Source organism: Bos indicus, chromosome 3 (genome assembly GCF_029378745.1).
Source record: "Bos indicus isolate NIAB-ARS_2022 breed Sahiwal x Tharparkar chromosome 3, NIAB-ARS_B.indTharparkar_mat_pri_1.0, whole genome shotgun sequence".
NCBI classification, from domain to species: Eukaryota; Metazoa; Chordata; class Mammalia; order Artiodactyla; family Bovidae; genus Bos; species Bos indicus.
The window spans coordinates 120,803,574-120,828,444 of record NC_091762.1 but is presented as its reverse complement, the minus strand read 5'-3'; the positions used below and the strand labels follow the sequence as shown (position 1 = coordinate 120,828,444).

At 56.4% G+C, this 24,871-nt stretch overlaps 1 protein-coding gene across 3 annotated transcripts; it reads left to right on the top strand.

The window, feature by feature from the left end:
• The first annotated feature begins 5,546 nt into the window (after window positions 1-5,546).
• Window positions 5,547-16,038, top strand: FAM240C (family with sequence similarity 240 member C). 3 transcript variants are annotated; one of them, XM_070787099.1, is made up of 4 exons: window positions 5,547-6,079; window positions 10,414-10,557; window positions 13,755-13,903; window positions 15,807-16,038. In XM_070787099.1, exons 3-4 carry the CDS (start codon window positions 13,758-13,760, stop codon window positions 15,934-15,936), a joined length of 276 nt encoding a protein of 91 aa, XP_070643200.1. In that variant the 5' UTR covers window positions 5,547-6,079; window positions 10,414-10,557; window positions 13,755-13,757; the 3' UTR covers window positions 15,937-16,038. The 3 variants fall into 3 exon arrangements, with proteins under 3 accessions (XP_070643200.1, XP_070643199.1, XP_070643201.1); XM_070787098.1 differs by having other exon boundaries at window positions 5,547-6,099; XM_070787100.1 differs by lacking the exon at window positions 5,547-6,079 and having other exon boundaries at window positions 10,190-10,557.
• The last annotated feature ends 8,833 nt before the right edge of the window (window positions 16,039-24,871 follow it).

Here is a 24,871-nt window from a genome sequence, read left to right as displayed (position 1 = left end):
GCTCCCTGGGAGGGGTCTCTGCTACCACCTCCTGGTTGAGGACCGTCAGCTTCCATTGGTTCCTCACATGAGGGAGGAGGGAGCTCCCTGGAGGGGTCTCTGCTATGGGGCTGCTGCTGCTAAGTCGCTTCAGTCATGTCTGATTCTGTGCGACCCCAGAGATGGCAGCCCACCAGGCTCCCCCGTCCCTGTGATTCTCCAGGCAAGAACATTGGAGTGGGTTGCCATTTCCTTCTCCAATGCATGAAAGTGAAAAGTGAAAGTGAGGTCGCTCAGTCGTGTCCGACCCTCAGCAACCCCATGGACTGCAGCCCTCCAGGCTCCTCCGTCCATGGGATTTTCCAGGCAAGAGTACTGGAGTGGGGTACCATTGCCTTCTCACTGATCCCAATATGAGGCTCCACCCAAGACCCCACCTCCTCCTGGAGGGCCCTCCTCCTGACACTGTTGCCCTTGGGGTAAGGATTTCAACACAGGAATCTGGGGGCCACAGACATCTGGACCACGGACCCGGGTTCAGACATGATGACAATTTTGCCGGCAGGACCCTGAGCTTGAAAAGTGGGAGAGTGCCCTTGTCACAGAGGCCACTGGGGCAGGGGCTGGATGGTGGCCAACCCCTACCACCCATGCAGGTGCTTCTACCACAGAAGGAAGGGGCTGGACTGACTCCAGCCCCACGGGATGGGCTGCCCCGCCTGTCCACCTCTGCCCGGGTGAACCCAGGAGCCCACGATTCCTCGTGAGAGCCCCTTGCCCACGAGTGCTCTGCCTTTGTGAAAGCCCGTACCAGCATGGGGGAGTCAGTTACAGTCTCCATCCTCAAACTGTGACCCCCAGGGCCTCAGAAATGCAGACCCTCAGGCCCAAATCAGATCCACGCTGTAAGAAGGCTCGTGAAAACCTTGGTGAGTGAGGGCGCTCTGGTCCTACAAGCCCTTCTAGACCCAAAAGCCTGTGACGAGGGCCCCCTTCAAGTGTACACGTGTGTCTGTGTCTGTTTTCAGGACCACTGAACACAAATCAGGGAGAGAGGGTAACATTCTGTCACTTAGCTAACGAAGCTTCTAAACTGGTGTGGTCACTATGGAAACAGTATGGAGGTTCCTCAGAAAACTAAAAGTAGAGCTGCCATATGACCCAGCAGTGCCACTCCCGGGCGTATACCCAGACAAAACCATAATTCAGAAAGACACACGCACCCCAATGCTCACTGCAGGGCTGCTTACAGCAGCCAGGACATGGATGTCAAGGCTGCGTATCGCCACCCTGCTTATTTAACTTACATGGAGAGCACATCACGCGAAATGCCAGGCTTCATGAAGCCCATGCTGGAATCAAGACTGCTGGGAGAAATATATATAACCTCAGATATGAAGATGACACTACCCTTGTGGCAGAAAGTGAAGAGGAACTAAAGAGCCTCTTGATGAAAGTGAAAGAGGAGAGTGAAAACACTGGCTTAAAACTCAACATTCAAAAAAGCTAAGATGATGACATCTGGTCCCATCATTTCATGGCAAATAGATGGTGAAGCAATGCAAACAGTGGGAGACTATTTTCTTGGGCTCTGAAATCACTGAAGATGGTGACTGCAGCCATGAAATTAAAAGACGCTTGCTCCTTGGAAGAAAAGCTATGACAAACCTAGACAGCATATTGAAAAGTAGAGACATTACTTTCCAACAAAGGTCCATATAATCAAATCTACGGTTTTTCTAGTAGTCACGTATGGATGTGAGAGTTGGACCATAAAGAAGGCTGAGCATTGAAGAATTGATGCTTTTGAACTGTGGTGTTGGAGAAGACTCTTGAGAGTCCCTTGGACTGCAAGGAGATCCAACCAGTCCATCCTAAAGGAGATCAGTCCTGAATATTCATTGGAAGGACTGATGCCGAAGCTGAAGCTCCAATATTTTGGCCACCTGATGAGAAGAGTTGACTCATTGGAAAAGACTCTGATGCTGGGAAAGTTTGAGGACAGGAGGAGAAGGGGATGACAGAGGATGAGATGGCTGGATGGCATCACCAACTCAATGGATGTGAGTCTGAGTGAACTCCAGGAGTTGCTGATGGACAGGGAGGTCTGGCGTGCTGCGATTCATGGGGTCGCAGACAGTCGGACACGACTGAGCGACTGAACTGAGCTGACGAGGTGGAATCTAAGACATGACACGAATGAACTGGTCTGTGATACGGACATGGACTGTTGGACATAAGAGCAGACTCGAGGCCGCGCATGGTGGTGCTGCGGAGGGGTGGAGCGGGAGTTTGGAATTAGTAGATGCAATTATATACATAATGCATGAGTTGGCAACAAGGTCCTACTGTATAGCATAGGGAATGACATTCAACATCCTGTGATTAAACCATAATGGAAAAGAATATGAAAAAGAATGTTTATGTATACAACTGAGTCACTGCTGTACAGCAGAAATTAATACAACATTATAAATCAACTATACTTCAATAAAGTACATTTTAAAAAATGAAATTTCACCTGAAAAACAAAACTAGCGCAGCTCCGCGTGGCTGGTGAAAAACAAGGCCAGGTGTGCGCCCCCGCCCCGCCCCGTTAACCGGCTCCTGGGGAGCCCATGCAGTTTGAGCAGTCAGCTCACCTGCTCTAACAGGTGAAATGCAGGTCCACGGTGAAGTGGTTCCCGGCTCCCGTCCTTTCACTGATGGGCCCTGTGAGCTGGCAGGAAAGCACCTGCCTCCCCAGTGTGCCACCGTAAGTCACCCCCGTGACCCCCTGCCGTCAGGACGCTTGCTGGACATCACCAGCGTCCAGCAAGCTGAGGCAGGGGCAGGCCCTCTCCAGGGACCTGGAGCAGTGGTACCCTGTGGTCTGGGCCCTGCTCGTCCTCAAATAGCAACCCAGGTGAGTGGAGACCTGGCTCCCCTGCCCGGGGACGCTCAGCAGGTAAGCTCTGCCCCCAGCCCCTCTCCCCTCAGTCTGTGACCCAGGCCCTCCCTTTGCCTTCGGCTTGTAGACCAGGCTGGGATGCTGAGGTCCCTGCCCCAGGGTCAGACCACTGGGGTCCTTGCTCCAGCGTGGACAGTGGCTACTCAGGGAGGCTGGCTCGGGAGAAGGTGGTTGCAGTCCAGTCACCTCTGGAGAAGCCGGACCCAGGCCCTGGGCGCCCGCAGTGGACCCACAAACCCGAGCGCCCCGCGCCTGCCCACCCTCTCATAAGTGTGGGCTGCGGCCAGCTTAGAGAAAGGACTCCCGTCTGAACACAGTCCTGCCTCAAGTCTGATTCAGCCTGGGGAGCTGGGGTTTCCCAGCCTTTTATCACGTAACGCCTTTTAATGAAGTGGAATGGAAAATTAAAAACCAGTAGACTTCGAAAGTGAAATAATAATAAAGACAGTAATCTTGTTCATTTTCCAGGGGAACTGGGTTTGGTCATTAGAGTGTGTGAAAGTCCCTGTGCGTGAGCCATCTGTCTGTCTGCCTGCCTCTCTCTCTTTCTGTCCCTCTCTCTCTTTCCTATGAACTCAGAAGCCCCCGCCTTGCCCATCGATACTCGGCTCAGGCTTCCATTCATCCACTTACCTCTTGGATCCGCTCCCATGGACGTTTTCTGTTGTTTTCTAACAGGTTTCTTGGGATACTGTTGACATAAGTAGCCCACGTTTAAAGTGTACAGCTTGTTAGCTTTTGATACACGTGCGCCAGGAAACTTCACAACTAAGACAGTGAACGCCCTGCCCCCCACCATCGCCAAGGCAGTGTGCGCGGAGGTTTAGGGTGAGCTCTGGCTCAGGGGTGGGCCGTGGCTGCCAGGACCCAGGAGGAAGCAGAGCCTTAGCGACCGGTACTGAGTCTTGTTAAAAACTCAGGTGAAGATGTGGCCTTAGGACAGACGTGTTTTAGGACATGGCCAAGCCCCTGCTCCACCACGAATTCCCTGTCACCCTGGCCAGGAGCAGACAGGTCTCATCAGCATGTGCAGGTTGAAATGATCTCATCTTACAAAGAAATATTTGGGGTCTAGCTTGGAATTACAAGCAGAAAAAAAGCAATCACCCAGAGAATTTAAGCAGCAGGTAAGGCTTTGTTTTTTGAATTCCACTTTTTTAAGAAGGGATGGGATTTTTCCACTCCAGGTTTTGGGGAGAGGTAGAAAGAAGGGGACTTGGAACCCTGTCCATCCCCAGGACGGGTTTCCTGCCACATTCCTGCTGTGGGGGAATGTGCTGTGGGGCATTTCTGCCTCTGGGGCATTCAGACACGGGCGAGGGTCCAGATGCCAAAGGACCACGCAGAACACTCCAGCTACCTTTGTGCAGGAATCTGCACTGTACCCCAGCGGCTGGCAACCATGACGTCCACAGGTGACGTCCACAGGTGAGGCTCCTGTGACTCAGCCACGAATGCGTGGGGTCACAGTGACCCTCAGGGACACAGGGTGAAGCCGCTCCAGAGTGCTCAGGTCTCACCCTCGCCAGCAAGTCCTGAGTCCAGGGCTTCCTCCCGCCCTGGATTAGATGGTTCTTCCTTCAGATTTTCAAAGGCACCACGGGGAATCTGTAGGAAAACAGGTGCTTAGTATCGCATCTCTCTTTGCAATCTTGCTTAACAGAGGAAGCTTCCCCTTCCACGGAGGCTCCTTCCATGGCTAACACTGACTGTGGAACAGCAGGCTTCGGAAACACGGCAGCGGCGATCTCTGAAGAACAGCCTGTGCCCTTCAGAGCAGGCAGACACACCCGTCAGAGGACGGGCCAGTTTCGGGTGGAAAATGAGGAGGAGGAGATGTCTGCTTGCCCAGGATGCAGACTCTGTTCTGCGCATCCGCGACGCTTCCACCGCCACCTGGAAAAGCTCCCTGTGTTACATTAATTCAAACCACATGACACGGCTGACTGCAGCCATTTTCTACCTTCAAACAGGGTCCTTTCAAAACAGAAAACATATACAGGTCTGGGGGGCCCTCCGCCACCGCCACCTCCGCCCAGACCCGGGCTTTGGAGAAGTGTCCATTCCGGTTCTCCGCCCATTTGTTGTGGGTTGTTCGGTTTTTTGATGTTGCGCTTGCCTGAACTGCTGTGTGCTTTGGAGACTAATCCCTTTTCAGTCGCATCATTTGCAAATACTTTCTCCCATCCTGCTGTTTCATTCTGTTTATGGTTTCCTTTGCTGTGCAGAAGCTTTTAAGTATAATTGGTCCCATTTATTTGTTTTTGTTTTTATTTTCATTACTCTAGAAAGTGGATCCAAAGAGAATGAAATAATGCCATTCGCAGCAACATCATGGACCTAGAGATTATCACCTTAAATGAAGGAAGTCAAATATAGAAAGACGAATATGGTATCACTTATATGTGGAATCTTTTAAAGTGATCCAAACGAATTTATTTACAAAACAGCAACAGATTGACAGACATAGAAAACAAACTTATGTTTATCAAAGGGGAGAGCTGGGGGAAGGGAGGATAAATTAGAAATTGTAGATTAGCAGATACACTCCGTTAGACACAACCTACCGTAAAGCACAGGGAACTCTACTCAATATTCTGATCTAACCTACATGGGAAAAAAATCTGAGAAAGAATGGATATATGTATGTGTATAACTGAATCACTTTGCTATACAGCAGAAACTACAAATAACTATCACAGCTATAAATCAACTATATTCCAATATAAAACAAAAGTGTTTTAAAAAAGAAAAATGCTACTTACGCCTGGCTGCTTTACTAAGAGCTAATCCTGTACTGTTTGGAGACCTTCGCTCACACATCATAGGATAAAGGGGGTTTGATGACAGCTGTTTCTTTTAAACCTCAGCCTCCAGGGGTCCCAGGAGCAGGCCACCAGAGGAGAAAGCGGTGCTGACTCGATCCCTGCAGGAGCCAGTGCGGGCACACTCCCCACTGCCCTCGGGGCCCATCGCGCCTCCAGGGGCCACCGGACGGAAGGCAGCTCATCTTTCCCAGTGCTGAGCGAGCGCCAGGCCCCGGGTCACCGCGCCGGTATAAAGGGGAGGGGCAGACTCAGCCCGGGCGCTGGGGACACAGGAGGACGCCCGCCCGCAGAAGTAGCCTGAGCAGCCGGGAAGGACCGCAGAGTAAGCCCCGGCTGATGCGGGTGAGCCCGCCGTGGGCACGTGTGGGAGCTGGGTCACATGTGCGTCTGCTGGGGGTCTATTTGCCTTCGTCCGCAGCCTTTCCCACTCAGAATTCCGGACACCCCGTCCCCAGCCTCCCTATCCCTGCTTCCCACCCCAGGGCCGACTGCGGTGGGTCTGTGTCCACCACCCCCTGCTTTCTGGTGGCCTCATCTGTCTGTCTGTCTGTCTGTCCGTCTGCTTGTGTTCCTGCTCTATGAGGACTTGGAGGGCTGCCCTGCTGAGCTGGGCTTCCCTGGGGTGAGAGCTCTGAGACCCCGTGTCTCTGGGAAGCCCCAGAGAGAGGAGCAGCCGAGCTCCCCTTAAAGTGCCAGGTTCCCCCCGGGTCTGAATGAGCGCAGCGCCCAGCCCCGTCCTCCTGGAGGAGAGGCCATCCGTGGAGTGGATGCGCCCACGCGCTCAGCACCCCCAGCCCTCCCATGTTGTCAGCCCAAGCTTTTGCCACGTAATCACTGGCTGCCCTGACTCTGGAGGACTCGGCCCTTGGGGACAAACTGCTGCCTCTCTAAGCCTCTTTGGTCTACAGGGCCCCCACAAAGTGGTCACCCGCCCGCCCCCTCAGATCCCACCTCTACGGCCCTCACAGGCTGGCCTCGCTCCTGCCTCCCGAGCGGCAGCAATACCCCTGTGACGTCACAAGAAGCACTTGGAAGATGCTCCTGGTCCCTGTCCTTGGCTGCCTGGGCCTGGTTCCAGAACCTTCTGGAGCCCCCAGCAGGGTGATGCATCTTTGAGGGGGGCTAGGCAAAGGCTCACAGGCTAAACTTCAAGAGTGGAGGGCTGTCCCGGGAGGGGAGACAGCCCCCTTGTTTGCTCCCTGAGCCCCAAGATGGCCGGCATTCCCAGGGCAGCGCAGGGCTCGGGGAGATGCACACCAGGCGTGCCCACATCCAGAGACCAAGGGCCTTCACAATGGAAGGCGGCCCCCTCCTCCTGCAGCCTGCTGGAGCCCAGGCCAGCCTTCACAAGGAGCGGTTCCTCCACCAAGCCCACTCCCTCTGGACTCAGGTCAGCAGGCCGGCGAGAGGAAAAGGCCAGGCTGATGAAGTGGCCCTGCATCCAGGCAGGCCGAGGCTCTGCTTCCCCTGGACGTGAACGTGTGGAAGTCACTGCTGCAGAGGCCCCGGGCCATGCTCGTGTGTGCCGGACACAGAGGCCCAGGGCCACGCTCGTGTGTGCAGCTGGGCTGCGACCAGGAGAGACTGAGGCCCCAGGGCAGTGGCGGGCAGGCTGGCCATGGGCCATGCTCTCCTCGGGGTCCTCACCATTCCCAGAGGGGATATTGACCCATTTCTTTTGTGTGGGGTCTGTTTAGTATCAGGGTGAGGCTGACTTCATCATATTATGAATTAAGAAGCATTCTTGCCTCTTTAATCTTCTGGACTAGTTTGAGACATACAGGTGTCAACTCTTTAATGTTTTGTAGAATTTATCTGTAAAGCCATCTGGCCCTGGACTTTCATTTGTCAGCAGTTTTTGTGGTTGGTTTGTTTGTTACTGCTGCTGATTCCATTTCATTACCGGTAGTCAGCCTGATCTAATTCTTCCTGATTCAGTCTTGGGAGATTGTATGTTATTAACACTATGAATTTACCCATTTCTTCTAAGCTATCCATTTTATTGGTGCACAGAGTCGGACACGACTGAAGCAACTTAGCAGCAGCAACAGCATGTTGGGTGCAAACATATTTACAATTGTTATAACTTCTTACTGGATTGGCCCCTTCATCATGTAATATACTTTTTTTATGTTTTGTTGCTGCTGCTGCTAAGTCGCTTCCGTTGTGTCCAACTCTGTGGGACCCTATAGACGGCAGCCCACCAGGCTCCCCCGACCCTGGGATTCTCCAGGCAAGAACACTGGAGTGGGTTGCCATTTCCTTCTCCAATGCATGAAAGTGAAAAGTGAAAGTGAAGTCACTCATTCGTGTCCGACTGTTCACGACCCCATGGACTGCAGCCTACCAGGCTCCTCCGTCCATGGGATTCTCCGGGCAAGAACACTGGAGTGGGGTGCCATTGCCTTCTCCATGCCTTGTTGCAGTTTTTGCTTTAAGGTCTGTTTTGTCTGATATAATAGATTTCCTTTCATTTCTGTCTGCACGCAATACCTTTCCCCATCCCCTCACCTTTAGTCTGTGTGTGTCTTTATAGTGCAAGTGAGCATCTGGCAGGATGGGTCTTATTTTTCCATCCATTCAGCCACTCTATGTCTGGAGCATTTAGTTCACTGACATTTACAGTGACTATTGATAGGTATGTGCTTATTGCCATTTTGTTAGTTGTTTTCTGATAGCTTTTGCAGTTCTTTTTGCTGCTGCTTCTTTTGCTTCCTTCCCTTGTGACCTCATGACTATTTAATATCATGTTTGAATTCCTTTCTCTTCTTTGTGTGTCTGTTACAGGCTTTTGATGTGTGGTTATCATGAGGTTCATATATAACAACCAGTAGAAATACGTGACTACTTAATTTGATGACCTCAAGTTCAAATGCATTCTAACCACCCTACGTTATTACCCCCCACACGTTTAGCTTGCTGACATCTCATTTTACACCATAACCACTTATGATGGACATAGATGACGTTAACGCTTTTGTCTTTAAACTTCCTACTAGATTTATAAGTTGCTGTTCCATTACTCTCACTTGATGTTTGCCTTTACCACTGAGTCTTTTTTCTTTTTCTTTCATACTTAAAGGGAGAAGTCCCTTTAACATTTCTTGTAAGGCCAGTTTAGTGGTGCTGAAATCTCTCGGCTTTTGTTCGTCTGTAAAGCTTTTTCTCTGCCCTTCAGATCTGAGCGATGGCCTCGCCGGGTCGAGTAGTCTCGGTTTAGGTTCCCTTTCATCACTTAGTATATATAGCGTCACTTCTTCATCGCTTAGTACATATAGCGTCACTTCTTTCTGGCAAAGTTTCTGCTGAAAGGTCAGCTAATGGTCTTATGGGCATTTCCTTGTAGGTAACTAGCTGGTTTTCTCTTGCCGCTTTTAAGATTCTATCTTTATCTTTAGTTTGGCCACTTTAATTATAATGTGCTGATGCCAGCCTCTTTGAGTTGTCCTTGTTTAGGGCTCTCTGTGCTTCCCGGACCTGGCTGTCCTTTTCCTTCCCCAAGTCAGGGAAGTTTTCAGCAACTATTTCTTCAAAGAAGTTTTCTGCTCCTTTTCCCCTCTTTTCTCATTCTGGGACCCCTGTATGTGATGTTGTTATAGAAGTCTCTTAAACTAGCCTCATTTTTTACTCTTTTTTTCCTTTTCCTGTTCAGCTCTGATGATTCCACCACTCCGTCTTCCAGATCACAGACCCCTTCCTCTGCTGTTGGAACGATCGAATCGGTTGATTCCTTCTCGTGTTGGTGGATTTTTCAGCAACTGTTTTCTTCAGCTCTCTTTGGTTCCTCTTTACATCATCTCCCTGTTGAAGTTCTCACTGTTTATCCTTCTTCTGCGTCCATGAGCATCTTTGTGAGCGTAACCGTGAGCTCCTTACTAGGTAGACGGCTGACCCTTACCTTGTTTAGTTCTTTCCCTGAGGTCCTCTGCGTCCTGCTTTTGCCAAACTCTCTGTGTTCGTTTCTATGTGTTGGGCTATTTGGTTACTCTTCCCAGTCTTGGATGAGAGGCCTTAGGTGAGAGATGTCCTTGGGGGCCCACGGCATGCCCCCTCCAGTCCCCAGAGCTCCATGCTGCCGGAGGGCCCCTCTGTGGGCTGCAAAGACCCTCCTGTCATGGGGGGGCTGACTGCGGCAGACCCCCTGAAGGGCAGGGCAGGCCTCCTGAGCAGTGAGCTGTGTGGCCCCAGTGGGGCATGGGACAGTGGCCGGCCCACTGGCGGCCAAGGCCAGCCCCCCACGTGCTGACCTGGGGGCACTCAGGATGGACCGAGAGCAGCCACATGTGGGGCCAGAGGAGCCCCCAGGGCTGGCGCTGGCCCCTGGACTTGCTGTGGGCAGGGCTAGCTCCCCAATCGCGTGGTGCCCAGCCAGTGGTGGGCAGGAGAGGACGGGTGCGGACAGCTCGTGCTGGCTAAGCCGCTGGCATCGGAGGCCAGGAGGAGGGCTCCAACGTGGTGCCGGCCAGCGCTGGTGCCCACTTGGCAGCACAAGCCTCCCACAGGGGCTGCTGCCAGCATCTGTGCCCCAGGGCTGTCCACGGGGCCCCGCCTCCCCAGAGGCACCCCAGGATCAGTCGGGGGTCTGACCCTGGCTCCTGCAGACTGCCACCCCACCCCGGGTCTCCCCAGCCTGGCAAGCAGAGTCTGTTCCCGCAGCCCTCCAGCTCTCCTGAAAGGAAGCCAGACATTCTGGGAGCTCGCCTTCCTGCTGCAGGAACCCCAAGCTGAGGAGCTCGACGAGGGGCTCAGACCAACCTGCTCCTTGGGGGAACCTCTGCGACTGTGAACTCCGGCCCACTGGTGAGTTGCTGGCTGCAGGCTGCAGCTCTCCATACGCTGTGTCCCCACCACGGCTGCCTGTCTGGCTGTGGGTCTGTTATGTCTTCAGTCCTGGGTCCCCCTTTCTGCTAGTTTTCTGGCCACTCTCACTAATGTTGCTCTGAGTGTCTGTGGGAGGAGGTGAGCTCAGGGTCCTCCTTCTCCACCATCTGGGCCCCCAGCACTGCTGGTTTCGGAGCTGTTACTGCCACCTCCCACACAGCTCACACGTGCGCAGCCTCCAACCTCCTGCAGGGACACCGGCCCTGCTGGGCGGTCAGAAGGGGTGGGGTCCTCACGGTGCAGACCTGACTGCGGAGCAGGGCTCATCCCTGGGGGCTCGGAAGGGGCTGCCCCCAGGCCGAGGGGGGTGGCCACACGGAGTCCGTGAGTGAGGAGGGGTCTCCCCTGGGGCCCAGGGCATCCTGCAGTTTCACCATCACAGTGGAGCCTGGCCCCAGCTGGGCTGCTCTTGCCCCCAAATCTAGCCTGTCCCCCACCCCGTCCCCCGCGGGTCGGGACGGCCGCCCTCCCAGCCCTCGACCCTGCTGGCTCCACCCCCTGCCCTTCTCGCCTGCGAATGTCTCCCTGCTCCTCCATCACACCCCAGCAGGTGCAGGCTTGGGCTCGGGGCACTGGGGTTAGTCACATGGCCTTGCAAACGCCGATCCAGCAAGCAGGCAGCTCCAGAGACTTAGAGCCGTTTCTAATGGGTCTGCGGCCAGCCTGCAGCTTCTCCTTTAGTTTTCATAAGCCCCCTGTGCCCGAGTGCAGAGGGCTGGTCTTCCGAGTGCTCTTGGACCCCGAAGCGGGCGGCGGGTCGTTTCCCTCTCTTCTCCTGGTTCCCGCGCTGGCACCCCTGCTCCTGCCCTGCACCCCGGCCCCCAAGTCACAGGGAACTCGGCCCCTACCTGCTTCCAGAGGAAGATCTTCAGGCCTTGAGCCAGCCTCCCCTGGCTCCCGCTGTGCACACGTGGGCCTGGGCTGGTCTTCCTCCAGGGCTCGTGGCCTTCAGATTCCCGGCTCTGGCTGCAGCTGCCCACAGCTGTGCCCACAGCCAGCCCTGTGTCCCAAGGGTCAGCCAGTGTGCAGGCCCCAGAGGTGGCTCCCCGGCCCTCACACCCACACACACACATGCAGCGTGCAACACACACGGGAGCTCCTTTCGCACCTCAGGCTGCCCGGGCATGGTGCTGAAACCCGACCCTGTACTCTGAGGCTACTGGGGGCTCAGGGAGGCTCTTCTGCACAGGGGCTCCACTAGTCTCCACACCCGTGGCCTCAGTCCCACACGTGGCCTGGCCCTTGGCCTCGAGGAGCCGAGCACTTACACAGCTCTGCTCAGCCGACCCCTCACCCGGACGCAGAGAAATGACCTGCCTGCCTGGAGGACCAGAGGCCAGGCATCCTGTACCCATAGCTTCTAACAAAGGTCCCAGATTGTGCATCTCACCATCTTCCCACCAAACGCAGATGCAGACTTTCTCTAACCAAAGTCGTCTCTCCATCCTTTCAGACAAGAGCATCTGGCATGTGGGCCTGAGCCCAGGGTGAGAGTTTCCTTCTGGCCCCTCGAGAAACCCCGTGACAAACGGCAGCCGGTTCAGCAGGGTCAGGGTCCTGCTGGGGGCGGATTCTCCCAGCCACGCCAACCACGGGAACCATACAACCCACACCACAAACGCCAGCTCAGGACAAACACCTGTGCTTGAGACTGAATTCTCAAGGTCAAGTCTGACCAGCTTAGGGGGTTTGAAAGCCCACACGTGCCTTAAGAGTTGAGCTGCAGAGGCAGGCCGCACTGGGCCCCTTCTTCATGGCGTGGTTAGAAGCACGGAGTAGCAGAGAAGCCACCATTGGGTGGGGGGCTTCATCCACTGCTGCCCCCGATCTGCTCCTCCTCTGCTGGGAGGGAGCCTGGTTGGTCCTGCAGTCCCCACGGTCGGAGGTTTTAACAACAGCCAGTTCCAGATGAAAAACCTCGCTTTCTGTCCCCGGGATCTTACCTCGATCTCAGTTCCTAATTATGCCAGGGGTGCCTTTGGAATGACCTTGCCTGGTCCCAGGGGTCCACAGGGGGTCTGGGATCTCCCGTGAGGCTTCTTTGGACCAGTGTCCACCCTGCCTCCTGAAATGCGGGGCCTTGATAGGAAGACGTGACGCAGCAAGGCCAGCACATGAGGCTGTGGCCGCGCCGGACAGTCTGTCCCTCACCGTCCCCAGGGGAGGGTGGCGGGGCAGAGGGAGCGTGGTTTCCGTGGGAAGGCCCAGGGGAGGCAGGCGGAGGGTGGGCAGGCCTGTGGGATTCCAGGGGTCCCGAGGTACAGGGCCGTCCCTGGCTGTCTGGCACCCCGTCCTGGGTGAGGAGGGCAGGTGGATTGTGGCCCAGAGCGTGGGTTCCCCAAGGAGAGGGTGAGGGTCCCGCATTGTTCAGTGTGTATTTCAAAAGTGCACCAGGAGGCCCAGACCCAGCACCGGGGCGTCAGAACAAGGCGCGTAGGGGTGGGTGTGCAGGGCGGACATCAGGACGCTGGAGACACGGTGAGCACAGTGACGAGCCGGGAGGCACCACAGACTTGGAACAGAAGGTGACGTGTGCCATCCTGGAGGCGAAACTCAAGACCCGGTGTGGGCAGGGCGGCTTCCCTTGAGGCCTCACCCGTTGGCGGGTCCCAGGTCCTCGCGGGGTGTCCCTCTGTGGTCTGTGTCCCGACCACCCCCCTGTAGGGACACCGGTCCTCCGGGTCAGGGCCCCTGGTGACCTCACTTAGCCTTAGTCACTTCCGTCGTGCTTTGCCGTCCTGGGGTCAGACGCACAGAGCAGCCACTCGGGGCTCAGGCAGGGCCGCTGCTGTGTGGGCACCACACACCCCCCAGCCATCTCCACCTGGGATCACCCACATGAGAAGCAGAGAAGAGTTGCTGTCACTTAAGTTTCCAAATGCCCAAAGGCCCCAAATGGGATTTACCATCAACTGCTACTTCCCCTAATCTAGGAAACCAGTCCAGAAGGCGGCAAGCCCGCTGGTCTGAATGCTCTGTGAGCCCCCTGACAGTCTGACCCCCAGGAAGGTGCAAGGGGGTGAGGGAAACGTCTGGGATGGAGCCGCCTTCTTATTGGTAAGCTCTCAAACCAGCACAGCACAGCATGACAGATCTGCACATTCTCCTTTATCCAGAACATGAGCAAAAGCTACACCATGAAGTACCACGGAAGGGTAACCTATGATGCTGATGTGCTAAAGATGTTTTGGGAGAAAAAAATCAAGCTTCACACGGAACAACTGCAAAAGGAGGACATGAGGATCCGCAGGAGCGCCCTGGACAGGTGAGCTCGGTGCCAGCAACCTGAGGGCACAGAGACACACCTGTACCGGGGCTGCCAGCCTTCAGGATGCAGTCTAGAGACCCCGCCACCACCCGCTTCCCACCCTCAGATCAGTGTCACCTGAGGAGTGGGTATGAACCACTGAACATCAGCCATGCCAACTCAGCTTCAGAATCACATCACTGTTCAGTAGTGGTAGAGAAGAACACCCCATCCATCCCTCGCCCATCCCTCCATCACCTTATCCCTCCATCACCCCATCCGTCCGTCACCTTATCCCTCCATCACCCCTTCCCTCCATCACCCCATCCCTCCATCAACATATCCCTCCATCACTCCTTCCCTCCATCAACCCTTCCCTCCATCACCCCTTCCCTCCATCACCCCTTCCCTCCATCAACATATCCCTCCATCACTCCTTCCCTCCATCAACCCTTCCCTCCATCACCTTATCCCTCCATCATCCCTTCCCTCCATCACCCCTTCCTTCCATCACCCCCTCCCTCTATCACCCATCCCTCCATCACCCCATCCCTTCATTCCCAATCTCCTGAGGGCCCTGTAGGAAGTTGCCCTGCAGAGTTCATCTGATTTCATCTGTTTTCTGACATTTGCTCCCGCTGGATGCAACCAATCAGCAAGTCCATCCTGCTCCTTGTCACACACGTGCTTGACTTACAGACTCAAAGCCAACCCCACCTTCTTCCTGAGTGGATGCAGGGGCCCGTGGGTGCTAAGGGGAGTGTCCTAGGTGACCCTGCTCAGTGGACAGTTAAGAGGGAATGTTAGCACATAATTTGCACCAAGACAAAGTCTCAGATGGCCAGAAACCTCCAAAGTGGCCCCAACCTTAGTCCCCAAATAGCACCAGCAGCTGCTGCCCTGCGAGCTAGGCTGGAAAGGCGGATTCTTGGCTACTGTGGAGGGCTCAGCCTGGGTACTGACCCTGCCAGGGGCCAGAGGTCTGGTTGCCATGCTGCCCCCCCCCCATCCAGTGCTTCTGGCCACTCGGCACAGGTGTGCGGCTGCGGCGCCTCCTGTCCACACCGTGTGGCCCCCAGAGCTGGCCACTGTCCTCCCCTGGCCTCCTGGGGGGCAGGTCCTGGCACAGAACCCTCATTTGAAGGGCTCCTGGCCCAGGATCCCTGCTGGGTCTCCGTGGCCTCCTCCCTGTCCTTCATGTGCCATCAGGCCCAGGACATTCTGGGTCTCAGCCCATGAGGGAAGGTCCCAGGAGCAGGCTTCGGGTCAGCACTGCCTCGCCGGTCACTGAGGCCCTGGGCGGGGCTGACAGCCTCACCTGTCAGGGGAGACGTGCTGGTGACATGGCCTCAGCCCGCCCCCAGCCCCGCCCCTGGGCAGCAGCAGCTCCGCCCTCATCCCCAGGCGGTCAGGGCTGTCCTGGCCTCTCTGCTGGCTCGGGGGAGGCGCCCTCCTCCCTGTGTGGGCGCTTCCCACCAGTTTGCCCCACAGTCCCGGAGGCGGGTCCAGGCCAGGCTCCCATCCCAGCCCGCTCCCTCCAACCCAAACCCCTTGCTCACATGGGGCCCAAGGGCATATTCAGTCTACGGGGGCCTGACCCCTCGGCGGGCCTGTCTCCCCCGGGTCACCACTGGGAGTCGTGCTGTGGTCCCAACCACAGACCCCTGACCCGGGAAGCGAGCTCCCGAGGGCCCACCTGTGGTGCTGGGTGGGGCAGGCCTGCCGGGGCGCTGCATCCTGGCCTCTGGTCCTGCAGGGGCCTGCCTGCCCCTGGCTGCACTTTCCCTTCTGGGAGGAGCCTACGGGGCCCTTCCTGGTGGGCAGGCGTGGCCCTAGGAGACGAGACGGGGCCGGCACCGGGCACGGGCCTCGGGCAGCCCGGTGTGCTGGGTCCTCACTGAGCCCAAACGGCCTCCCCCAGGCTCCGCGACGAGTGGGCTCGGCAGCTGGAGAGAAGGAACCAGATGCTGCAGAGCTCCCAGGAGGCGCCCCCGCGGCCAGCCCCGCTGGGCACCCCCGCCCTGCGCACCGGGGACCAGCTGGCGGCCTGAGAGCGCAGCTCCCTGCAGCCCCGCACCGCCCTTGTGGCCGCCCAGCCCCCACGTGGTTTTGTGTCTCTAGCATGATGTAAGCGCCCAATAAAATCTCAGATGAGTGGATGTTTTGTGACCATTTTTATTCATACCTGTAAAATGTACACACACTAAAAGTGAACATGATGCTACTAACTTCCAGTAAGTTAGAAAGAAATCTCCGGACTGTGGGGACTTGGGCAAATTTGAACACAATTTAATTCATCTTTGATCAAAATGTCTGCAAAAGCTCAGCCTAAGGACAGTGCCCGACGTGAAGCTGTGTAAAGCCGTGTGCTCCCCAAGTCCCTTCAAAGTCCTCACTCACCACCACATCATCTCAGGAAGCGACACAGCCTCTTCCTCACTTGGGTTTGGAGGCACAGTCTCCGGAGGCCGCAGAGGCCGGTAGGGCTGGGACTCAGTGTTTCAGTGTCACCCCTGCCTGTCCCCCCAGCGGGGGCTGTGACTTCCCCGGGACCCCGGATGAGAAGGGGGCTTGAGCCCGCAGCAGAGGCCAGGCTGAGACAGGAGGACCGGGAGCCAACCAGATGCCCGCAGGGGCTGTGCCCCCTCCACACGGCCCACAGTGGGAGCCACCAGGGCACCTCGCTGGCAGGGCAGGACTCCCGGGAGGGGGCTGGGGCCCGGCTGTGCCGTCTCTGCAGATAGTGTAAAGGGGAGGACAGATCCGACTCCACCTCAGGTCTTTAACCTTTGTGTTCCGGCGCCTTCGCTATGAGTTAGCAATGTTGGCCACAGCTTGAAATACACAGGTCAGCCCACTCTCAAGCCTCTGACCTTTACAGGCATAATACTTTCTCATTCATACAGAGATAAAGAGTTGCAGAACAGAGGATAACATCTTCCCGTTGGAGGTTTACAGGAACATCGTGACCTGACCTATGTGGGCAGCTGCGAGAACAAAGGAGTCCCATAGCAAGAAGCCCACCACAAGCAGCCAAACGCCCTCCCCTTTCAGAATAAAAGGGTCCTGAATTCTAAGTCCGCCGAGACGCTCTTGGGGACTCTGGTCCACCTTGTCTCCGTCTGCTGGCTTTCTGAGTAAAGTCGCTGTTCTGTGCCACAACTCATCTCCCCAATTATTGGGCTGTTGTGTAGTGAACAGTACAGATTTGGACTCTACAACAGTTGGGTTTGGGTTCTGTTTTGTTCTGACCCCCGATCCAGTTGGCAAGGACAGGGAGGGGTTGTCGGAGCTTCTCCAGAGACTTAACCAAAGGAAAAAACGCCAACACAAATGGCCACGTGACATCCACGGCATTTCCAGAGCTGTCCTCAGTAGACTGGACCACAAGTGGATATCCAGCAGAAAAGGTCTGGAATCGGACACAAATACAGGTGCGTGACTCAGCCAAATGGCCGTGGAGAGGGCCCACAGAAGGCCCGGCGCAACACCAACCTGCAGACGCACGTTCCTGGGCCACCCTGCAAGCTGTCCATCAGAGCTCGTGACTCAGGACATTCCACTGATGAACACGCGGGGAATGTGGTGATTAATGGCCCTAAAAATAGCTGGAGAATAGAAGCCCGTCACTAAGACGTGAAAAGCCCCAAGCTGCTCCAGGGTAATTTCATCTGATGATGTGCTTAGAGCTCCGCGCTGTCAACACGGATAAACAGAGACGTCTGCTTGGACCGTCTGGGGGACGGGCGTGTTGGCGCGGAACCCCGTCCTCAGGGCCCGCCCCGCTGCGGTGACCCGCTGACCTTCCTCCTCGTGGCAGAAGCCAGGGTGGCATGGAGACAAGGCTCTTCACCAGCCGCAGCCTCTCCGCCACTGATCTTTGTCCCCAAAGCTGAGCTACACCCGAGACCAGACGGTGCTTCATGCAGGGGACGGAAGAAGGGGGCGGCGACGGAGGAAGGGGGCGGCGACCGAGGAAGGGGGCGGGGCCGCACCTGGGCGCTCTGGACCGAGCCCTCCTCTCGCCCTGCCCGTTTGCAATTTTCCATGTGTGCAGAGCATATTTAGGGGCTGGATTTCAAACACCTACTCTTTTTTTTCTGGAGGAGATTTTGAGACACAGAAAAATGGGAGCAGAGCCTGGAGGAGACACAGAGAGTCTCTTCCGTCCACAAGGCCTCTCCCTCCCCCAGGACCTGGAGCAGCTGAGGAAGGCCATGCGGCCCAAGGGCTGGGGGTCCCCTGGGCTGCCTGGACTGCGGGGGTGGCCCGGAGTGAGGGCTCGTCTGCCATCGTGTGGGGGCCGACGCCCGCTGCAGGGGTTCTGTGCAGTTCCTGCCACCCTCAGAGAGCCGGGCCCCTGCACTGGGCGGTCAGCTCTCTCCAAAGCAGCATGGCTGCTCGGCTCTGACTTATCTGAACACAACGGGACAAGGCCCGCTAGCTAACTGAGCTTTGGTCTGCTAAACCATGGAAGGGTTTGCCGGATTCAACTATGTTGAGCAGAACCACACACTCTGAATAGTCACTGTGGCCCTGAGTCCACGGCTGCTCGTCCTCCAGAGCTGAGTTGGGTCCGGGAGCTGAGGGACTGCCAGGCACAGCTCCGGGGCTGGGGCCTCCCTCCGCTGGGCTGGTCCTCGTCCCTGGGTTTGGTCCTCGTCCCTGGGCTCCTTGCCTGGCCTGGGGGGGGACTCGGAGCATACCCTGTTCTGGCAGGACCACAACCCTCAGCCCAGAAACCCCCTGATAACATGGTCATCTTTCTACCACTTCCTCTCAGTAGAACATGACAGGGTCTTGCTGCCATGTGAGTTACAAAGAAAACTTGTGCTTTTCAGAGCTGTTTGGACCCGGGAATGCGGGTGAGGGTTTGAGGGGCTGTCGACTTGGGAAGAGAAGCACTCACACGGGGCTGGTCTTTGACTTTTAGATCCCTGGGTGGCACCCTGGGGGCTTCCTGGAGGAGGGTCCCCTGGATGGGGCGGTGATGCTGGGACCTGGCAAACCAAGAGCAGGGCCAGTTACAGGAGGAAGGCCTCCTAGAGGTGGCCGGTGCTTACCATGCCTCTTTCCTCAGCATTCATCTTTAAAAATAAGAGCATTTCCCAGACTAGCCAAAATTAAGTTACTGTACTTAACAGAAAAGTATAAAGACTCTTGAACACCAGCTAATGCCAAGTCCCTTTTCGACTGTCCCCGGTTCCTGTGAGAGCAGGTTTGTGTGACCGAGACTCACATCAAATAGGTCCCCTCCCGCAGCTCTCGGGAAAACCAGCCCTGGGGACAGTCCCCTGGCCGAGTGCACTCACTGCTCTGCTCGCCCGTCCTGTCTCATTCCTCAAAGACAGAAACTGTCTCTAAGGGAGCAAGGGGCTTGACCTAAACACAGAGGCTGGATGGCCTGCCACCAAAACCAGCACCTGGGCGCCCTCTGAGTGAGACTGAGCCTACACCCGCCAGCGTCCAGGAGACACACCCCTCACAATGCCTGGAGCGCAGGTCCCCAGTACTCACCCCTCTGAGGGTCCGATCACAAAGCCCTACCTTGTCCCAGGGCTCACTTCCAGCACCTGACACTGGGGACTTGCTAATCTGTCCCCCTTCCATGTTCATTAGACAGCGTCCCTTTTCCAAGCGGGCCTTCCTCATGACTGGAGTGATTTACTTAGACTGACTCTAGTGGGAGCAGAAAGCAGGGCAGTGTTACATTGTCCCTTATGACACCAGTAATCAAAAGAAAGAGTTGGCTTCACTTCTGCACTATATCCCTTCTCATGCTTTCTCTCGTTTGAGTATCACCACAGATTCGTGGATTTACATAAACTGGGTGCAGCCAATCAACCCTGAGCATCCCTCTTCCGGATGCTCAAATTCTCACAGATTTGACCAGTGAGATCCTTTTCAAACCAGCTTCTTTTTGATGGAACTCCATTAATCTTTGAAATGTCCTGGCTTTCTGGAACAACAAAAGGTCCTGAACTGGTATCACCAGAGCTGCCCCAGAACAGAAGATGGATAAACAAGTCGTGGTACATCCGATAGTAAAATAGTAGAGATAACAAAGACCAAGCTGTTCATATGTGTATCAATGCAGGTGTGGTGAAAGGAGGCAGGGAGGTGACGAAGACGTGCCCATCCTGCAGGTGCCATTGGTGACATCCCAGAAGGGGCACAGCCATTCCTGGCGGAAGTGGGACCCTGGTCCCCTCTGGGCAGGGACCCAGCACCAAGAAGCCTGGGGGCCACGTGGGGTGGGGACACTCCAGGTCTTGTTTGGGTGGAGGTTACACGACACACGGTCCTCAGCTGGGCCCTGGGGGTGCACACTTTACTGAACATGAATTTCATCCCAATAGAAAAGGCTTAGGGCAGGGAGGCTGCCCGTCTGAAGAGACACGCTGCCCCCAGGGAGGTGCATGCTGGGTCCTGGTGGGGGCAACAGACTTCTCCCACCCAAGGTTCTGGGGTCCCCGGTCTCGAGTGTTGTCCACTGGGGTCTGCTGTCCCTCTCCTCCCTGGGGGACCCTGACCCACGCTTGGCACAGTTGAGCGGTCCATGGGCCCCTCCGCCCAGGCCGGAGGAGGGAGGTCGGCCTCTGACTGATGGGCTCCATCCAGCCACCCCGAACCCACAGCAGCCACCAACCCACGTGGCCCTCCCCCGCCAGCACTCCCTCTTGGATCCCAGTCCAGGGGGAGCCCTTGTGGGGCCTCCACTCCTGGGAGGGAATGGGTCCCAGGGCCTTAGCAGCAGGCCCCAGGGGCAGACGGGGGGCCATCAGAGTGGGGTCCAGGGTGCTTGCCATGGGGCCTAGAAGGCAAGAGGTTGGCAGGACTGGGCAGGGGAGACGTGGGAGGGGGGTTACGGATCGGCCAGGCCCCGAGGGGCATCTGTGGACACGTCCGGGTGAGGAAGACGCAGGCCCCACCCTTGTGCAGAGGACGAGAGTCTGCGGGGTCGGGGTGGGGAGTCAGCCCCCCCCGGCCCCACTCAGGGAGCAGTGAGTGACAAGACTGGGCTGCAGCCGAGTGGTCCCCGCAGAGAGCAGGCCATGGTCTAGGACGCAACCCAGCGCTGTAAGCAGACTTTTCTCCTCCCGGGGAGACAGAGACTTTGTGCAGAGTGCTCGGGGCCACCTGACCCGTACCGTGGTCAGCGAGACGCTGCCCTCCTCAGTGTCCACCTCCTGATCCCAGAACGTGTGAGCCTGTGACCTTCACACCCAGTGACTTCTCAGAGGGAGTTAAGTTAGGGGTCTTGAGACGGGGCATCATTCCGGAAGGACCAGCGTCAACAGCCGGGTCCTTGTAGGAGGAGGCAGCTGACTGGTTCAGAGGGACGCCGGTGCCTGTGTGCACCGCAGCATCATCACAAAACAGCGAAGGGTCTGCAGACGGATGGATGGGCAGCAAGGACGCGGCATGTATACGTACAAACTCGTCAGCCGTGAGCAGGAAACCCTGCCGTTTGTGATGACAGGGCTGGGCCTTGACAACATCAAACTGAAACAAGCCAGACAGAGGGAGAGATGATTGGACAGCACCACCGACGCAGTGCACACGAGTCTCAGCAAACTCCAGGAGACGGTGAGGGACAGGGAGGCCTGCAGTGCTGCCGTCCATGGGGTCGCAAAGAGTCGGACGCAACTGAGTGACTGCACAACTACAACAAAGCCAGCTAGAGAAAGACGGAAGCCCTGTGGCCTCACTGACACGTGGGCAGGGTGGGAAAGGGTGCAGAGACTTGATGGTTACCCGCTGCTGGGGGCGGGGGAGCAGGGACATGCTGGTCAAGGACAAATTCTGGCTCTAAGTTCAGAACCTGGGGGCTCTAGTTACAGGACGGCACCATGTGCTTGGAAGCTGTGGAGAGAGTGGGTCTTAAATGTTATCCCCACAAAAAAAAAAAAAAAAGGTACCTATGTGAGGTGATGGAGATGGTCACTAACCTTATTGTGGAATCATTTCATGACATGTGCATGCATCAAATCACCACCGCAAGCTTACACAACCTATTATATTAATTATATCTCAATAAAGCTCATTGGAAAAGACTCTGATGCTGGGAGGGATTGGGGGCAGGAGGAGAAGGGGATGACAGAGGATGAGATGGCTGGATGGCATCACTGACTCGATGGACGTGAGTCCGAGTGAACTCTGGGAGTTGGTGATGGACAGGGAAGCCTGGCGTGCTGCGATTCATGGGGTTGCAAAGAGTCGGACACGACTGAGCGACTGAACTGAACTGAACTGAAAGCTGGGAAAAAGTGGGAGGTGAAAGGTTGCGGCCACGAGCCATGAGCTGAGCCAGGACTGGTGACCTCCAGAGAAGACGGTTTGGATCTGGGGCCAGAGACAAGGTTTCATAACTCGGAGCTTTTGTGTAGCAAAGTTTTGTTGAAGTATAAAAGAGACAGCTTCTGAGATAGTCATCAGAAGGGGACAGAAAGAGTGCCCCCTTGCTAGTTTTTAGCAAGGCATGGCAACCCACTCCAGTGTTCTTGTCTGGAGAATCCCAGGGACGAGGAAGCCTGGTGGGCTGCCGTCTATGGGGTTGCAGAGAGTCGGCCACGACTGAAGCGACTTAGCAGCAGCAACAGCAGCAAGCTGCTAGTCAGATACATGAAACAGCTCAATACTGAAACAGTTGCCCCGGGTCCGTCTCCCACAACGTGCATTTTGAGATAGAACGGCACAAGCAGAGTCACCTTCAGCCATAAGACAACTGACATGTGTCTTGAAGAAAGGCGGATTTCCAAGCAAATACTTAGTTCCATTAACATCGTTTAACATTTCCATGAGTAACACTCATTCCAAAGCAAATACATAGTCTCACTAACATAGCTTAGGCGCAGAAGGTAAAGCATCTGCCTGCAATGCAGGAGAGCCGGGTTCAATTCCTGGGTCAGGAAGATCCCCTGGAGAAGGAAATGACAATCCACTCCACTATTCTTGCCTGGGAAATTCCATAGACAGGACCCTGGCGGGCAAAAAGTCAAACACGATTGAGCAACTAACAGACATATACAAGAAAAATGCATTGGTTTACTGAGGCATTAGCAGCTCAAGGCTAAGTTCCGGCAGAATCAACTGTTGTCATGACAACACAGAATTAAAAGAAGCCTTCTTTAATTCTGTATAGAGGAGGGAAAGAAAAGAGTCTTCCCCTTGCAGTTTATTTCCTCCTGCTGCTTGGGACCTCTGGCCTTCCTACCTGACTGCTAACCCCCTCTCAGACATGGGAAGGTCAGAGTCAGAGAAGATGAGAGTTGGAAACAGACCAGAGGGACCACAGCAAAGGGTTCATGGCCCCTGGAATCTGGAAACGGCCCTGAGGACACCTCAATTTCAGCTGCAGACCCACTCCAGAGCTGGAAGGAAGTTCATCTGAGCTCTTTAAAGTCTTTAAGTCTGTGCTGATTGTTACAGAAACAGCTGTACCAACTAGCCGTATCCTCTGTAGCCTCAGGTGGGGAAACCCGTTAGAACACAGGGTGGAAATGACTGGGAGAGAATTTCCTGAATGTGGCTGCAGAGGCCCCGAGGAGCAGGGGAGGCCCGGGCGTGAGGCCAGGAGGGGGGGCGGGCTGGGATCGCCCACCTGGGCGGTCACCGAGGGCGGCTGAGCAGGGCCGTGGGGCCGCCCGCAGGTGCGCATGCCTGCCCAGGACACAGGGGAGGCAGTGCCAGTCTGATTCAGCTCCTGGACACCCCTCCCCGGAGGCCACAGGGCTGCGGGCACAGTGGTGGCAGGGCCTGTGTCACCACACTTCACCCTTCACGGGCAATCGATTAGAAGCACGTCTCAGAAAACCCCTGGGCTTCCCTGGTGGCTCAGCTGGTAAAGAATCCGCCTGCAATGAGGGAGACCTGGGTTCCATTCCTGGGTCGGGAAGATGCCCTGGAGAAGGGAGAGACTACCCACTCCAGTATTCTGACCTGGAGAATTCCATGGACTAGTCCATGGGGTTGCAAAGAGTCAGACACGACTGAGCAACTTTCACTTCACTTCATAAAATCCATAAACAACAGTGATTATTCCTACACACAAACGGGAGAGGATACAACGGGCCAGAGACCCTCAGGCAGGCAGGCAAGCCCCCCGCACCCACCCCTCGGGTTCAGCCCAGCCCCCTCCCGCAGCACGAGCACAGGGGACCCCTCTCCACCTGCACAGACCCCTCCTCCCCTGTCTCGAGGGCCTGCCTGCCCCCCACCCGCCAAAGAGATGCAACAGAGCCCTTCACGGGGGACCTGAGGACCGGAGACAGGGAAGAGCAGAGAGGCTGGAACTTGATCAAACAGGGCTGAGACTCCGAACACCAGGTGTGGGGATGTCTGTGTAAAGACACAGCCCACCTCCCTGCTCACGGACCCCAGAACAAAGCCCTGCCCTCCCCACCAGGACTCTCTCAGGTTAGTTTCGACTAGGGTGGGGGAACCGGGGTGCTACACGGGGGGGCTCAGGGGCCTCTAGCAAAGGAGCCCCACTCGGTGCAGCACCGTCTGTGACAAGAAGGCAGAGAGCAGAGTGGCTGAGATGAGGGGCAGCGGCCGGGTCAGGACCCCCGGCCGCCATGGGACGGACAGGCCTTCACAGACCCCATGGGAGGGGCTGACTCTGCTTCTCAGGCCCACGTGGGCGCATCGCCCTCAGAGGATCTAGTCGGCCAACGCCAGCGTGTGTGAATCCAGCACTGCAATTTGCCCCAGGCCCAGCCCTGCACTAAGGTCCCCCCTGCGCTGAGGCCCCCCCCGGCGCTGAGGCCCCCCTGCGCTGAGGCTCTCCCTGCGCTGAGGCCCTCCCTGCGCTGAGGCCCCCCCCTGCGCTGAGGCCCCCCCTGCGCTGAGGCTCTCCCTGTGCTGAGGCCCTCCCTGCGCTGAGGCCCCCCCCCTGCGCTGAGGCCCCCGTGCACTGAGGCTCTCCCTGCGCTGAGGCCCCCGTGCACTGAGGCCCCCCTGCGCTGAGGCTCTCCCTGCGCT

Bases quoted from the DNA above. Each gene is read 5' to 3' on its own strand.
- FAM240C (XM_070787099.1), top strand. From the start codon at position 13,758: ATGAGCAAAAGCTACACCATGAAGTACCACGGAAGGGTAACCTATGAT. The intron at 13,904-15,806 runs GTGAGCTCGGTG...GGCCTCCCCCAG, and splicing joins CGCAGGAGCGCCCTGGACAG to GCTCCGCGACGAGTGGGCTC.